The sequence below is a fragment of the Bufo gargarizans genome, chromosome 3 (assembly GCF_014858855.1).
Source record: "Bufo gargarizans isolate SCDJY-AF-19 chromosome 3, ASM1485885v1, whole genome shotgun sequence".
NCBI classification, from domain to species: Eukaryota; Metazoa; Chordata; class Amphibia; order Anura; family Bufonidae; genus Bufo; species Bufo gargarizans.
The window spans coordinates 63,492,648-63,509,542 of NC_058082.1; the positions used below are offsets into that span (position 1 = coordinate 63,492,648).

The following is a 16,895-nucleotide window of genomic DNA, read 5'->3' on the forward strand; positions in this document are numbered from 1 at the left end:
GTCCAGACTTACAATGTAAGTCAATGGGGACGGATCCGGTTGAAGGTGACACAATATGGCTCAATTTCAAACGGATCCGTCCCCCATTGACTTTCAATGTAAAGTCTGGACGGATCCGTCTGACTAACTTTCACACTTAGAATTTTTTCTGAAATATAATGCAGACGGATCTGTTCTGAACAGATCCCATCGTCTGCATTATAGGAGCGGATCCGTCTGTGCAGACACCAGACAGATCCGCTCCGAACGCAAGTGTGAAAGTAGCCTTAGAAAGTAAGGTACATTTTACTGCCAGAATGAGGTCTTATGTCTATCTGCCTGCCAACCGAAGACTGGACGGCTGCGGTCTCCACCAGCAGAGGGCGCTATCTGCAGTGCAGAATGGATAAGACACTATACGCACATGTATCTGCTGCAGCGCTGCGCCACACAGACTGATAGCAGTGGGAAAAAGGTCTACAAGTAATACACGGAACATAGAAGTCCTACATGGAGTAAGTATCATACCGGAGAGCAAGGGTGTGTCCTCTGTATACACCGATCAGCTACCCTGCATATACACCTTCGTGTCAACCAGAAATGAAACTAGTTACCATCAAAGGAAACCACCAAACTAACAAACAAAGCCTATTGATACTGTTATAACAAGCACAAAGGACACTGATGACAGAAGAGCCCGTGCTGTTAACAGAACAATGACTAAATGCCCTGAGGAAGGGGAAAAGGGGACCATGTCCAGTACTCTGTGCAGAACCCATGGGACATGCCATGGAATAGCTGCTCATAAAGGGATTTTGGCAAATGCAGAATTGTCAACTTTTGAACATCATCCATGTAAATGCTAGCCAGTCATCTCTACCAAGGAAAATCAAAGGAATATTCCAGGATCGGGGTCATATGCAATTCCATACCAAACAGAAAACTAGCTATTTTTGCATTTCTTATTTTTTTTTTTTGCATCATCATAAAAGCCTATTGTCAAAGGAAATGATCACTTTAGGTGGTCAATGCTGCTCGACATGTCTACAGACAGAGGAGCTCCTGATCTGAACATATCTGGTCTCACATCAGCATTGCTGGTTCCATTCTTCTGCTTCATTATAAGAGTCAGCACATAAATGACCCGAACAGAGCCAAACAGATACCCCCGACTATAATAGGGTCCGTTCAGTGGAGAAAGAAGTCCTGCATGCAGGACTTTTCTCTGCTGTTTTGGACAGGACCTGCAATGGAGCCTCCAACGCAGGAGTGAACAAGCCTCAAAGGGCATGGCTTCTTCTGCGTCAGAAAGCTTGTTTCTCACATTTGCAGCCATCGAATATCCAGGATCTGGTCCCATTAGTGTTTGGTGGAATCGGCAATGCACGCCGATTAACATGGAGACTAGGAGGAGTTTCATCAGAGATGAATGTTCCTTCTAGGTACAAAATGGTGCCGGTGTAAAGAGCAGCTGCTTTAGCAACCCGATTCTAGCGCTTGTGTCTCCAGGGCAGGTTAGGAAATGAAAGATTCACTGCATTCTTCATATATTTGCTAGACATACTGTTCTGCATTCATAAGATGTCATTCATATGGAAACAATAAAGGGTCTGGATGTTCTCTGACTGCTAGACATTAAGATTCCCTCAGAGCTAGGAATAGAAGACAACTTCAGACTTTACTCAAATACACGGCATCTGATGTCTGGTGGCAGAGCGTGCCGCCATAGCTGCCTCCACAACGTGCAGCCCTCAGCATATACTGCAACCTGACCACTATGCCATATGCAGAACAACCCACCGTCGGCATTGAAATCTCAGCATTACAGCCCTAAAGGTGCCCAAACACCTTCACTGGCCGACTCCCCCGCCCTCATACGCCACCTGCACTGCCCTGACTGCCCCCATACGCCACCCGCACTGCCCTGACTGCCCCCATACGCCACCCGCACTGCCCTGACTGCCCCCATACGCCACCCGCACTGCCCTCATACGCCACCTGCACTGCCCTGACTGCCCCCATACGCCACCTGCACTGCCTGACAGCCCCCATACACCACCTGCACTGCCTGACTGCCCCCATACACCACCTGCACTGCCTGACTGCCCCCATACACCACCTGCACTGCCTGACTGCCCCCATACACATGCATTCTCAGTTTAGACTTGCATGCATCTCTTTTCAATGAGGAGAGAAGAGGAACCCTAGCAATCCTACACTGCCAATCCTCCTCTCTCTCCAGAGTCAGGAGTCCCCCATACGCATTAGATTGAACAGTTAATTTTTTTTAAAGCCATATAAAAATATGTAAGCAAACAATAAAAAATAAATGTCAGCACAGCTAACGTAAGATGGCGTGATCAGAACAACAACCCGCCATTTACTTCTGGCCATCACTGAGAACACATGAATACGCGGCACCATGTTTGTCCTCAGCAACAAATGTGCATCTTGTAAAGCTAGGAGACAACCATGACATCCATCATAGCTCCTACAAGGGTGGCTCTGAAGCTCCTACAACTTTATCAAGCACATTTCCCACTCCTAAGTAAGGGTCCAAAGACGGCAAAACTAAATATAATAAACCATAATTGTACTTTCCATCTTAAAATTTTCCCAGCCAGACGGCACAAAGGTTAATCCCTGTAGAACTCCACCTCCTGTTTTTTGGTACACCATGAATTAAAGAGGACCTCTCACCTCTCTTGACATGTCTGTTTAGTAACTACCTGCATTCCCCGGGCAATAACAGTTCTGGAGCTTCTATTAGTATGACTATGTTGTGTCATTCCTTTATTATTCCTGCTAGAAGTTATGTATGAATTGCTACCATTTTCAGTGACGGTCCAGATGTTTCAAGTTGGGGGGGGGGGGGTGTCCCTGCACCATCTGACACTGGCAGCACTGAATAGACAGTGTCAGACTGTGCAGGGACAAACATCTAACTGGTAACATCCATCTGGACCTTCTTTGGAAACTGCCAGAAATTTATGCATAACTTCTAGCAGAAATATTAAAGCAGTTGCCCACTATATAAAAACTTGAGCAACCCCTGTAAGTGGCCTAAAATAACAAATGAATGGATTCTCGCCTGTTTTCTCCTCCTTCCTGCGCTGAACTCTGGTCCTCACCACTGCTTTTTGTTTTTCTGTCTGCAGCGGTGATGCTCTACGCACACAGGTCACCACTGCAGCCAATCAGTGACCTCAGCAGTACGTCATTGCTGCCGCCGAAGGACTGGAGCTGAGCGCTCGAAGAAACAGGGAAGAAAACAGGCGAGTATACATTCAATTGCTATTTTAGGCCATTTACAGGGACTGTCCGAGTTTTTATGTAATGCCGACAATCCCTTTAAGGGAAAGGTACATCATAGAGTCATAAGAATAGAGGCTCCAGGATTATTACATAGGGATGAAAGGAGGCACTAAAAACAGACATGAGAGGCGACGGGGGCTCTTAAAATGAGGCTGAATGTCTCATGACAAACCCCAAAAAGAATAAATGGGACTGACCCAACGGCACAGTATTTATACTGATGTTATCTGGCGGTGGTTTTACTTTGGTGACGTGTAAGCATGGCTTGCCAGTCTAGGTAACAAGAAAGCTCTATATCACCGGTGCCATTTGTCACGTTACTGGCTTATTTGCTTTTGGATAAGGCTATGGTTACACGAGCATTGGCGCCTTGGTCAGCAGTTCCCTCACATCTGATGGCAAGTTTAGCACAGCATGCAGCACTCGCTCTTTCTGTCCAAACGGAAACCATGACAGAACTCTGGCCGACTCCATTATAAGTCGATGGGGTCCATTGGGATCTGTTGCACAGAAGCCATGATGATAATATGAACAGAGGGTAACCATACAGACTTTCAGTCTGAGCCCTTTTTCTTCTACTGGGGAAATATCTACCATACTTGCTGCTTACTAACTACCTTGAAAGGGGGTGTTCACCCTGGGGTCCGCCTGGGTAGACGCCCCCCAGTGTGGCTGGACCTGCAGAGGGAGTCATACCTACCTGATTCATGCCGCAGGGTTCTGGCTACTTCCCTTCCCTCCGTGGAAGACTGTAGCTCTGAGGTCTCCCCGCGACCACATCTGGTTTGCTGCAGGTCACACTGGCCGCTGCAGCCAATGACTGGGTGCAATGGTGATGTCTCTCAGGTGTCATGTCACTGGGTTATATACAACGTGACCTGTGTAAAAGTGGATGTTGACGCGGGGAGACCTGAGAACTGCGGCAACTTGGGGGCAAAGAAGGAGCTGGAACCTAGCGGCAGGGATCGGTAAGTACGATTCCCTCTGCAGTTCTGGTCATGCTTGGGGGAAGGGGGGAACAGGGTCTACCTGAGAAGCCGCCAGGGGTGAAAAACCCCTTTAATAAGCAGTAACCTGTGAGGATAATCATGGCTGCCTTCCTTTAGCACAGAGCTGCGTTTGGCTTACAAGTCAGGAAATTCTCCAGACGTAGACATTTATCTGTCGGACATAGTGTCCTTTTGGCACACGTCTGTCTGGTCTAGTATATCCTTATATTTTCTATACTGAAAAAAAATAATATACACACACGATATTTTCTCGCATTCACATGCGATTACATAAAAGGTAAATTGTGGAAGAAACTGATGCAAGTGAAAACCCAAGTGGATACAAAGTAACTAATAAAGATAACATACCAAGGACTAAAACACGGGGCTGATTGACAAGCTGCTGCTTTCTAGAAACTGTTATTTGGCATAGCCAGAACGTAGACGCCAGTGGGCCCCACACCCAGCGTCAAACGTCTCCGGTTACTCCGTCAGGAAGTTAACCCATTAGATAACAGCAGAGGAAGTCTCATAGCCACCAGGAATGCAGAATCTAGATGTAAAGAAACAAAAAAAAGACTGAATCCTCTGCGGCGTTACCCTTGAACTTCCATCTAGGGGAGGTTACCGCGCTGTACACAATGCAGACCTATAGGTCCACGTATGCGGCAATGCCGAGTGCATGGACCCAAAGGATTTCTTTTTTTTTTTCGCTTCTTGCTGGGTGTCATACCGTTATTATTTTTACGCTTTTTGCTTCTTGAAGGACAAGTCATTTTTTTGGTTCCTATGTTGATATTTAAAAGGAGGATTCCAGCATTCAAAGCAACTAACGTTAGAGGTTCTGCAGTTTGTGAAATTCTTAACATGGGGGGCTTGCTTTTTGGCATTCAGGAGAATAGAGGGGATGAGAACTGCCCGGACTAGATGTCAGCAATGCAGGATGGTCTCGGCTCTCAACATGGCTGGCTGCTAAGGCTACTTTCACACTAGCGTTGTTTAAATCCCGCGATCAATTCCGACACCGGAACTGTCCGCCGGATCCGGAAAAACAGATTACATTTGAATCCTGATCCACCATTTATGGACTTTAACTTTTTTTTTCACATTTTTCGGGTTTAATGGGAAAAAGACTGGATCCGGCGTTCAGTCAAAGTGTTGAGGATTTTTGGCCGGAGGTAAAAATACAACATGCTACGGTTTTCTGAAAAGCCTGATCAGTCAAAAAGACTGAACTGAAGACATCCTGATGCATCCTGAACGGATTGCTCTCCATTCAGAATGCATTAGGATAAAACTGATCAGTTCTTTTCCGGATTTGAGCCCCTAGGACGGAACTCAGCGCCGGAAAAGAAAAACGCTGAAAGTACCCTAAAGCCAAGCTCACCCTGAGTGACAGATATGACGTATTAGACACTTTCCTCTTACACCACCTCTTAGCTGGCTCACTAAACACCAATAATTTAGCGCAATTTTGCACAACGAGTGTTTCCATTTTTCTACTCGCTCATAAAGGGGTAGGGCTCGGAGGGAAGGGCCACGGCGTAATATGCAACGTCTTGTGCCAAAACTGTGCCACAATTCTGGCGGAAAATTCTGCCTCAAAGTAAGCCAATCAATAGTTAGGGTAGGTTTACATTCGTGTTAAACGGATCCGGCAGGCTGCTCACTGGATCTGGCCTACCCGGGTGCTGCCGTTCACCCCCGGAACCCATTGATTATATAGGGCTTACATAGCATACACAGCTTACATAGGGTTAAAGGGTTGTCTCACCAGCAAATGGCATTTAACGGGTGGAGAAAGTTAATACAAGGCACTTTATAATGTATTGTGATTGTCCATATGGATTCCTTTCCTGGCTGGATTCATTTTTCTATCACATTATGCGCTGCTCGTTTCCATGGTTATTACGACCACCCTGCAATCCAGCAGTGGTGGTCGTGTTTTCACACTATATAAAAAATAAATAAAAGCATCGGCCTATGCACACTCCCGTGGTCCCGGCCACTAGAGAGGCTGGCGCTTTTTCCTAAAGTGTGCAAGCACGACCACTTCTGATGGATTGTAGGGTGGTCGTAACCTCTGAAAACAAGCAGCGCATAATGTGATGGAAAAATTTATCCATCCAGCAAAGGAATCAATATGGACAATCACAATACATTAGTAAGTACCTTGTATTATCTTTGTCTACATGATAAATGTCATTTGCTTAAGTGAGACAACCCCTTTAAGGGGTTCTCCCATCTCAGACAATGGGGGTATATCACTAGGATATTCCCCCATTGTCTGATAGGTACGGGTCCCACCGCTGGGACCAGCACCTATATCGAGAACGGGGCCCCGCAAGTGAAAGAGGGCGCACAGCCACCCTCCATTCATTTATTTTTATGGGGCCACCGAAAATAGCTGAGCGCTGGCTCAGCTACTTCCATAGGCCCCATAGAAATGAATGGGAGACTGGGCTGCGCATGCGCGGTACGCTCCCACTCACTTCTATGGGAGCAGCGCTTGGTGCTGGATGGACCACAGGAAATCTGGGGTCCTCCAGCCACAGCTCCCCGCTCCATTTTCGTTATAGGTGCGGACCCAGCAGTGGGACCCACACCCATCAGACAATGGGGGCATATCCTAGCGATATGCCCCCATTGTCTGAGATGGTAATACCTCTTTAAGTGTGGAGATCAGAGGTTGCCCTAACCATTACAGTCCTGACTATGGAGCAGTAGGCCATGTAGGGAGGTCAGGAGACATAGGTGCACAAGTAAAGACTATGGGGGTCATTTATCAAACTGGTGTGAAGTAGAACTGGCTTAGTTGCCCATAGCAACCAATCAGATTCTACCTTTCATTTCGGACAGTTCCTTTGGAAAATGAAAGGAGGAATCTGATTGGTTGCTATGGGCAACTAAGCCAGTTCTACTCTACACCAGTTTGATAAATGACCCCATATATCTAAGTCTTATCAAGATTTTGTAGTTGAGATCAAAGGCCAGTTCCATGACACCCTTCTCTCAGATCACTTCCCATACACGTTATCCCTTGTGTACTGGTATTTAACATTTTCGGACTAGTCCCCAAGCTAATCTGGGGATCACCTACAGAGGTATTCGTAAATCACAAGTCCCAAACACTAGTAAAAAAGCAGACTACCCTGCCATGCTGGTACTTGTAGTTTCACAAAAGCCTGAAAGCCAGGGGTTACCGACCGGGAAGAGAATTATTTTCAGTGTCAGGTCAAAAAGCACCGAATAAGGCCTATTTCACACGACTGTATGGCTTTTTCAGTGTTTTGTGGGCTGTTTTTTCTGGATCCGTTTTTCATTTCAGTTTAGTTTTTCCGTATATACAGTATATAGTAATTACATAGAAAAAATTGGGCTGGGCATAACATTTTCAATAGATGGTTCCGCAAAAAACGGAACAGATACAGAAGACATATGGATGCATTTCCGTATGTTACTTTTTTTTTTTTTGCGGACCCATTGACTTGAATGGAGCCACGGAACGTGATTTGCGGGCAATAATAGGACATGTTCTATTTTTCAACGGAACGGAAAAAATGAAATACGGAAACAGAATGCATACGCAACACATTGTGTTTTTTTTTTTTTTTTGTGGAACCATTGAAATTAATGGTTCCGTACACGTAACGGAAAAAACGGCCCGTAAACAGAAAAAAAAAAAAAAAAAAAAACGGTTGTGTGAAAGAGGCCTTATAATAATGATCATGTCGCACCATCCAGGCGAAGTAATTCTCATTACTGGAAGAGTCCCTAATTAGCCTGGACAGACCACACGTAAGCGAAAGAATGAGCTATTCATTGTGTGAGAAAGTACACGGCAATCCTCACATAGCGCGATACGTGTCAGCACACGAGTCCTTCACGCTGTGGTTACCAAACCTGTACTGTAGGGGCCAAGATCATAAAGGGATGTAAGAAATACAAAACTAAAATAAATGGGAATAAAAGAACCTTGGGGGACATTTATTAAGCGATTTACTCCACATTCGGCGCATTGAAGTCCAAGATTTTGTTGCAAAACTTGTATCGAAATTTGTGACTTTCTCCCAGTTTACTCCAGGTTTCAGAAAGTTGCGTGAAAAAGTGGCGTGATGAGGGCAGGAGGGGGCGCTGCAGCAGGTCCGCCACGTTTATCTTAGTTTTCTGGTGTGAATAAACTGTGGCATGGCGCCAGAGAGGTGTGCGCCTCTACCTAAATGTGGCCCATCCTCCAGCTGCAGCTGACACACAGGCCTTGTTTCCGCGGCAACCATTTAAGGTGTATGGGGTGCTCCTCCATCGGCAGAGGTTGGAGAGAAGGATCAGGCTGTTCAATTTCAACATGGTCAATCCTTTTATTCTCAAGGAGATAAACTGCATATTCCCTCCTCCCCATGGCAGCACCTGCCTACTGTATTGGGAAGGGGGGGGGGGGGGGCAGCTAGATAACGGTTATCTGAACGAGCAATTGGCCAGCTTGATCCTGGTCTGATCGGTCCAGCGGGCAGTCAATGACACTGACAGCCTTAGGCCTCTTTCACACGAGCGTCACGGATCGGCTCCAGATGCGTTCAGTGAAACTCACACCAGTTCAGTCACCTTTGTCTGCGATTGCGTTCAGTTTTTTCCGCGTGAGTGCAATGCGTTTTTCACGCTTGTGATAAAAAAAACTGCAGGTTTACAAACAACATCTCCTAGCAACCATGAGTGAAAAACGCATCGCACCCGCACTTGCTTCCGGATGCAATGCATTTTTCACTGACTCCCCATTCACTTCTATGGGGCCAGGGCTGCGTGAAAAACGCAGAATATAGAACATGCTGCGGTTTTTCACGCAACGCAAACCTGATGCGTGAAAAAAAACGCTCATGTGAACAGACCCATTGAAATGAATGGGTCAGGGTTCAGTGCGGGCGCTATGCGTTCACGTCACGCATTGCACCCGCGCGGAAAACTCGCTCGTGTGAAAGAGGCCTTATTCGAGCGTATGTAACGATGGCTGGCAGGCGCCGAGTATGTCACCTACTAGATTTCTAAATCCGGCAGCTGAAAAATAAATTTACAGTTTACACAGGGCATCTGCCGCACGCAGACAAGATCCCACCCACGGCGACCATTAGCAGCACAATTCCGAAGGCAGCTCAGCTTCAACCACAAAATTGTGCGCCTGTCGACCTCCAAGGGGGGTGCGGGGGGTTAGTCACGTGCAACATCCAGTGTGTGTGTGAACCCGCCCTTACACCGATCACCAACCACATGATCAGCCTGTTCAATGTGTGCAACCAGACCCGTCAAATCATTTCACTGCCGGACAGAGTAAATATTTGGCGCTAAGGGGGTGGGGAGTCCACATGATAAATCGGTGATACCGCAGGAGCCAAGCAACAATATCCAGTTCTCTTCCAGAAAGTGACGTGACGGACGTAGGTTTCAGACTGGGACAGAAGCAGGAACACATCTGGGCAGAGGCGGAACGTACATTTGCAAACTATAAAGTAGTTGTTTCCTTTAAAATACAAGCGCGCCGGCGCGCCTCGCCTCTTCTTATCTTCTACACCAGCAGAACATTTATAGACAGGTGTGACAGCGTCAAGAGGAAGTGGGGGGGGGGGGGGGGAGAAACGGATACACAGATAATGACAGAATATGCATTGGATCCATTTCCCATCAAATATACAGTTTTTGGCATGTGTCCTGCTTTACCAAAAATAGGAGGATCATGTGGCCCCTCTATCCTCCTGAATACGGGGCCGCACAATGACAAGAGGTAAACACAGGCACAGCGCCGAAAGTCATCTACATCCATCGTCTCAGTGGTTTTTGTTTCGGCGGGGTAGAGGGGGGGGGGGGGGTCATCGACTTGACGATGGGCTCTAGATGATCCCCCCCCCCCCATATGAGATGCAGGATTCTCTCTCATTCCTTGGATCGTGAAAAATCATTGCAAACATAAAACCGACATACAAACCAATAAAACTGTAACAACGTCACAGCAGTTAAAGCGTGCAAATACTTCTACAGAAGGGATGGTTATAAACGGATATAAGCGACAGATTCCCCTCCCCCCTTAAAAACACTCTACGATAGGCACGCGCCATACATGCCTCTCTTCCATGGGATTCACACACACAAAAAATAATACTGTTCCTTTTTTTCGGTTCTGTCACCTGTCGGAGCCTGTTGTCACCCAGTGTTATTCAAATCTGCAAGTCCCCCGACGCTAGATGGCGAAAATCAATGGCAATGCAACGGGCGCCGAGTGCCAAATGTAAATGCACTGCAGATGGTTAATGGCAGCGCATGAAATAACGTGAAGAGGCAGCTGCACCTGACCAGCGCACATGAACATCAATCTGGACCGAACACGCCCCATCGGTACAGATAGGTCACTGATTCCCGCGTTAACCCTTCCACAGCCACCATAACAACATGGGCTGAGCTCCACAGACAGCCATCACATGGCACTGACAAACTAACACAGGAATCCATTTTGAGCTCAGCACAGACCCCTTTTTTTTCCCCCTTCTTCTTTATGGCAAATACCCCCACAGTGAAAACATTTCAAAGGGCAGCGATAGACCGACGGATCGCTGAATCTTCCGTCCAGCCAGGCTATACGTGATCTCCCCACGCCGCCACAAAGGGGCGTGAGGCGCAGATACCTGTGCGATTCTGGGAACGGCTGTTTGTTTTGCTGAAAATAGAATAGCAGCGACTTCTTCTTCTAGCAACGCAGGTGGAGCGAGGTAAATAACCTCCGTGGCCACAAAAACAAGCGCAGGCTACACGGCAAATGTCAAGTCCAAGATGGACTCCCGGAGACCAGATAGGACATTCTAGAGAAATGCTAAGTCGTGTGTAGCTTTTGGTTGAATGTTAAAAATACGCAAGTAAGGAAAAAAAAAAAAAAAAAAAAAAAAAAAAAAAAGGATCAAAATAAATAGGTAAATATATATTTATCTATAAAAAAAAAATATAATAAAAAAATCTATATATATATATATATATATATATATATATATATATATATATTCTAAAATAAATCTATACAAAAAAATAGGTAAAAAAAATTGCTAGGAAAAGTCTAATAGGTAAAAACATCTATAAAAATAATAGCTAAAAAAAATCTATAACAATAAAGGTCAAAATATTTTTAAAAAAAAAGGTAAAAAATAAATCAAAATAAGTAAAAAAATAAATACAAATAGGTAAACAAAAAAAATACTAAAAATAAATAATAAAAATAAACAAAATACAGAAAAAAAAATTATAACAAATAAGTAAAAAAATAAAAATAAACAAATGTTGTTATCAAAACCAAGCCGGGGGTAAGACCATCTTATAGTACCTGTCAGGGGACCAATGAGAAGAACTGGAGACACCAACAGTTAAGGCATCCAAAAGCCCAAATGATACCCCCCAAAAACAAGGGTGGCCCCCAAAACACAGCAAGCTGAGCTCCTCAGAGCAATGACAGGTGAGGGAATCCACCATCAGCAGGCTGCATTATTTAAAATGTGTAGTGATCACACCCCCCACACAGGGAGGGGTCTTCAGTTGTTTTCCTCTAGGACAGTGACATAACTGGGGACATTCATCACCCATACAATGTTACAATAGAAATCTAGCAATGCCAGGGGGGCACAGGGTGGGGGCACTTACCTTGTTTTGGATGCACCAGAGGCTCTTCTCTCTGCACTTGGGTGATGATACAGCTGCTTTCCATCTAATACTTGCACGGATCCAGTGCTGACCGCGTCTTGCCCGATCTGGTCTGCAGATCTCCGCCCGATGCTATGGTGCTCCTCCTCAGTGCACCCTGCCGCCCAGAACAGCGCCCGCCGGGATCACACAGCACATACAGGCGCGCGAGGCTCCCAGCCCAAAGATCCGAATTGGTTCAACATGGAGAATCCAGACTAAAGAGAAGCAAAACAACAGAGGAAATAGGACGGGCTGTTTCAAGGTCCCCCCCGATACTATAGATAAACAACCTCCCCGGATCTGCCTCTTCTGCTCCGCAATCCTCTTTGGAGCTGCACCCCGGGAACCTGACTTGGCTTACACTTAGAAGCCGTGATCGTCAGAGCGGGGAAAATAAAAGATTTCGTGGAAATTAAGCTTTGTTTTCCTAGAGCAGGGCAGTGTGATCGGGGAGCCTTGAAACCGCCGCCGCCTCGGATTGGCTGCCCGGGCTGTGGGCAGTATGAAAAGGGCGGGCTTTTACTATGCAGTGTTTATCTAACGACATTCCAGCGCATAAACCGTGTGCGGCTAATGGCCGAGAGTCCGCGCATATGGCTGCCTGCCAGCGGGCGAGTGGCCCCTCAGCCTGGCTCTGGCCCTTTGTGATACCGGCCGTGTGCCTTCTGCATTCTGCGGAGTGGAACTTCCAGGCCATAATAGAACAGTGCTATCCTTGTCTGTAAGGGTGGGTTCACACTAGCGTTACGGAAAAGAACGGAATCCATAAGACGGAAGTCAAAACCGAAGCCTTTAGAGGCATTCCGTTTTCATCCGTCATAATAGAAGTCGATGGGAATCATAACGGATCCATTATCTCGTTATGCAAGACGGAAAACAAAGTCCTGTCGACAGGACTTTTTTCTCTCCGTTCTGCATAACGGAAACCAGACGGATCCGTTATTCTTCCCCGTCGACTTCTATTAAGATGGATCAAAATGGAATGCCTCTAAAGCAGGGGTGCACAACCTTTTCTGGTTGGGGGCCACGTTGTGAGCCTGAACCAATTCCAAGGGCCGAAAATAAAACTTAAAGGGGTGATAACAACTAAAATACTATTTTTATGGTATATTGAACATACAGTATATATCATAAATGTCTGGTTACACTTCTAGTACTCCCATCTAATGGGAAAATACATGAAAGATACATGTGAGCAGCCACAAGACATAGACATACATGTCTGTTACCAGATGATTGGGGGCCGCAGAGAAAGGTATCGAGGGACGCATGTGGCCCCCGTGCCGCAGGTTGTGCACCCCTGCTCTAAAGGCTTCGGTTTTGACTTCCGTCATAATACAAGTCTATGGGCAGAAGAACAGATCCGTCCTTCCGTCTTATGGATTCTGTTATTGTCCGTTATAACGGAATCCTTCACGCTAGTGTGAACCCACCCTAAGGCATGGTTAATATTTTTGCAGATGCCACAGAACGGACATATGGATGCGGAGTACCTTCCACATCTATCGTGGCGCCATTGAAGTGAATGGGTCCGCATCTGACCAGTAAGAATGTGGATAGGATGCGGCCAAATAATACATTTGCATGTATGAGCCCTTCGGCCCACAAGGCAGCCCCTGTCCTGAAGTGCACATTGCGTTACTACCGCATCAACGCCAAATGATCAGATATTCTGGATTACTGAGCGTTTGTAATAAAGTACGGGGCGGATTTCCCCTTAGGTCTCATGCACACAACTTTGTTTTTCATCCGTGCGCTAATCTGTATTTTTTGCAGATAGCACACTCCCCCGTTTATTTCTATGGAGCCATGCACACGTCCGTATTTTTGGAAGGTCCGTGTGGCCAGTCCTATGCTGGTCCGCATTGTGTGAATAGTGTTTTTAGGCCCCCTGCGCGCGACCGCAAATGGCAGATCCGCAAAAAACAGCTGCAGTCCGCATGCACCCAGCAATTTTTGCAATACCCACTGTAAAAAAAAAAAAAAAAAGTCTGTAGGACAGGTTCTATCATTTGCGGACCAGTCACACGGATGTGCAAAACACTGGATAACATCCATGTTCTGTGCGTTTTTTTTTTTTCAATTTTTTTTTGTGGTCCCATGGAAATTAATGGGTCTGTGTGCGATCCGCAAAAAAATACGGATCACACACAGGCCGAAAATGCGGTCATGTGCATGAGGCCTTATCCATATTTTGTGGATCCATGGTTTGCAGACCGAAATACGGACACCATCATTGGCTTGACGCCTTACTGGAATTTTCTACACAGATTTTGCTGACCCACCTATTTCAATGACAGAAATCCGTGACATAGATTCACATGGTGCAGAATTAAAATCTGCTGTGGAATTTTTAATTTCATCCACTTTACCAGAACACTGTGAATTTTTTGACTGCAGTTCCACAACGTAAAATCCACAGCATAACCGCCACATGTGACCATCTTCATGTAATGCATAATCAAGTGAATTCCAGTCTCACCACCGATCTACTGAACTGTTATGATAACAGCTCAGTAGATCAAGGTGAGACTGGAATTCACATCATAAACCATTATAATGTTGCAAGTTCACTTCACAGGAGCAGCGTCCAGGCCGGGAAACACCCCTGACACATAAAGCATGTGTCCCTGAATGAATACCATGGTCTGAAACTAGCCTAAGGGTCCATTCACACGTCCGTTGTTTCTTTCCTGATCTGTTCCGTTTTTCGCGGAACAGATCTGGACCAGTTCTGTACCCATTCATTTTCAATAGGCCCTGAAAAAAAATCCAGGGCTGTCTTTAATATTGATTGGACCCTGAGCAAGAATTTACTTGGGCCCCCTGGATCCCGCCTTCCCACACCATAGCATGCAATCGCGTCCTCCACCACAACACAATGTGCAGTTTGTGAGTGTATTACAGATCACCTCATCAATACGATGCACAGGAATGTGCAGTGTGTGAGTATATCATAGACAACCCACTGCTTTCCTATAGGGGAGCATTGGGAGGCTATTGCGCATGCGATGCTTTGAATCATTGCATTTCTATGAGGAGTGTTTAGCGTGAATGCCAGTGTTGCACGTTGTGGAACACTGGACTAGGAAGCACCTCTAGTGCCCGTCTGATGACTGGCCCTTTGATGAGTGGCCACTAGAGGTGTTCCTTGGCAGTAATGTAAATACTGCCTTTTTTTCTGAAAGGGTAGTGTTTACATTAAAAAGCTTGCAGAGACATGCTATAGACACCAGAACTACTACGTTTAGCTGTTGTGGTTCTGGTGACTATAGTTTCCCTTAATATAAAGAATAAAAAAAAGAATCAGCACAAAAGTATCAAATAAAATGGCTACATAGTATTTTGTAGATTACTTTTTTTTATTTTTACAATGTGTAGATACTACTGTACTACTAACCCTCCCTCCCCCTTCTCCAACCACCCAGCACCAGCGGGCTCAGGATCAGTGCTCTGGGCAGCTGGGCTCAGGGCTGGAAGTGGGCACCGCTCTGCAGTTCAGGAAGGAGACTGGGGCTCGGCTCACCCTAGCGTTGGAGTGCTTCCACGTGACATCACGGCGCGCAGCGTATGCAAAGGGCAGGGGAGGTCGGGAGGAGGTGCAAGCAAGTACTGTATTTTTCGCCCTATAAGACTCACCGGCCCATAAGACACACCTAGGTTTTAGAGGGGTACAATAAGAAAAAAATATTTTTCATTATACCTCAGGTCAGACCACCAATGTTAATCAGACCTCAGCTAACAGCCCCAATAGGATCCCCAATGTTAATAAGACCTCAGCTCAGACCCCAATATGAATGACCCACAATCATACCTCAGATAAGAGCCCCATACCTCTCATCAGCCCCCAGTAGCCTCATATCAGCCCCCAGTAGCCTCATATCAGCCCCCAGTAGCCTCATAGCAGGCCCCAGTAGCCTCATAGCAGCCCCCAGTAGCCTTATAGCAGCCCCCAGTAGCTTCTCATCAACCCCCAGCAGCCTCTCCATAAGCCCCCAGTGGCTCTCACCAGCCCCCAGAAGTGTCCATCAGCCTCATAAATATAAAATAAAATAAAACACCTATCCTGCTCCTGGACGTCGCCGCTCCTCTCCTCCAGCACCATCTGCATCCCTTTGCTGTCGGCTGTGCTGTGAAGGCTGCACACAGCATGACGTCACAGAGCGCCTCACGCCTGTGCGCAGCCCTGCACAGCCGAGAGCCAAGGACCAGGAAGCGGTGAGTACAAAGCCTTCACCTGCTTCCTGGTCCTCTGATACTAATTTACGAGTGGCCAGCGGGGCTCAAGAGGCAGCTGCCTTGGGCCCCCCAGGAGCAACTAGGCCCGGGGCAGCTCCCCTTTTTGCCCCGCGTTAAAGACGGCCCTGCCCCTGTCACTGACTGCAGCAGTCATGTAACCCGTGTCAAATAGGATGTTGACATGTGAAGACTGGAGTGAGATGGTGGGGAGCAGTTAAGTATAGTTTCCCTCTGCAGGTCCGGCGACATCTTGGGGTCTTGTAGAAAGGCCCTGCGAAGGTGAACAACACCTTTAAATTTAGGAAGGGAGCTCAAAATCAAATGTTAGGCCTCATCCACACAAACGTATTTTCTTTCCGTGTCCGTTCCGTTTTTTTCAGACCGCATACGGAACTATTCAGTTTCAATGGGTCGGCAAAAAAAAAAATTGGAAGGTACTCCGTGTGCATTCCGTTTCCGTATTTCCGTTCCGCAAAAAAATAGAACATGTATTATTATTGTCCACATTACGGGCAAGGATAGTACTGTTCTATTAGGGGCGAGCTGTTCAGTTCCGCAAAATACATACGGTCGTGTGCCTGAGGCCTTAAAGGGGTATTCCTATCTGGACATTTATGACATATCCACAGAAAATGCCATAAATGTCTGATAGGTGCAGGTCCCACA

General features: G+C 46.4%; 1 protein-coding gene across 1 annotated transcript in view; it reads right to left on the reverse strand.

Annotated features, from left to right (window-relative positions):
* Positions 1–12,454, reverse strand: part of CTDSP2 (CTD small phosphatase 2) — a 44,197-nt gene extending 31,743 nt beyond the window's left edge. Inside the window, exon 1 of the mRNA XM_044284815.1 lies at positions 11,949–12,454. Within this exon, the coding sequence (XP_044140750.1) occupies positions 11,949–12,012 (64 nt within the window). The 5' untranslated portion in view covers positions 12,013–12,454. The remainder of the gene's footprint in view (positions 1–11,948) is intronic.
* Positions 12,455–16,895: the final 4,441 nt, after the last annotated feature.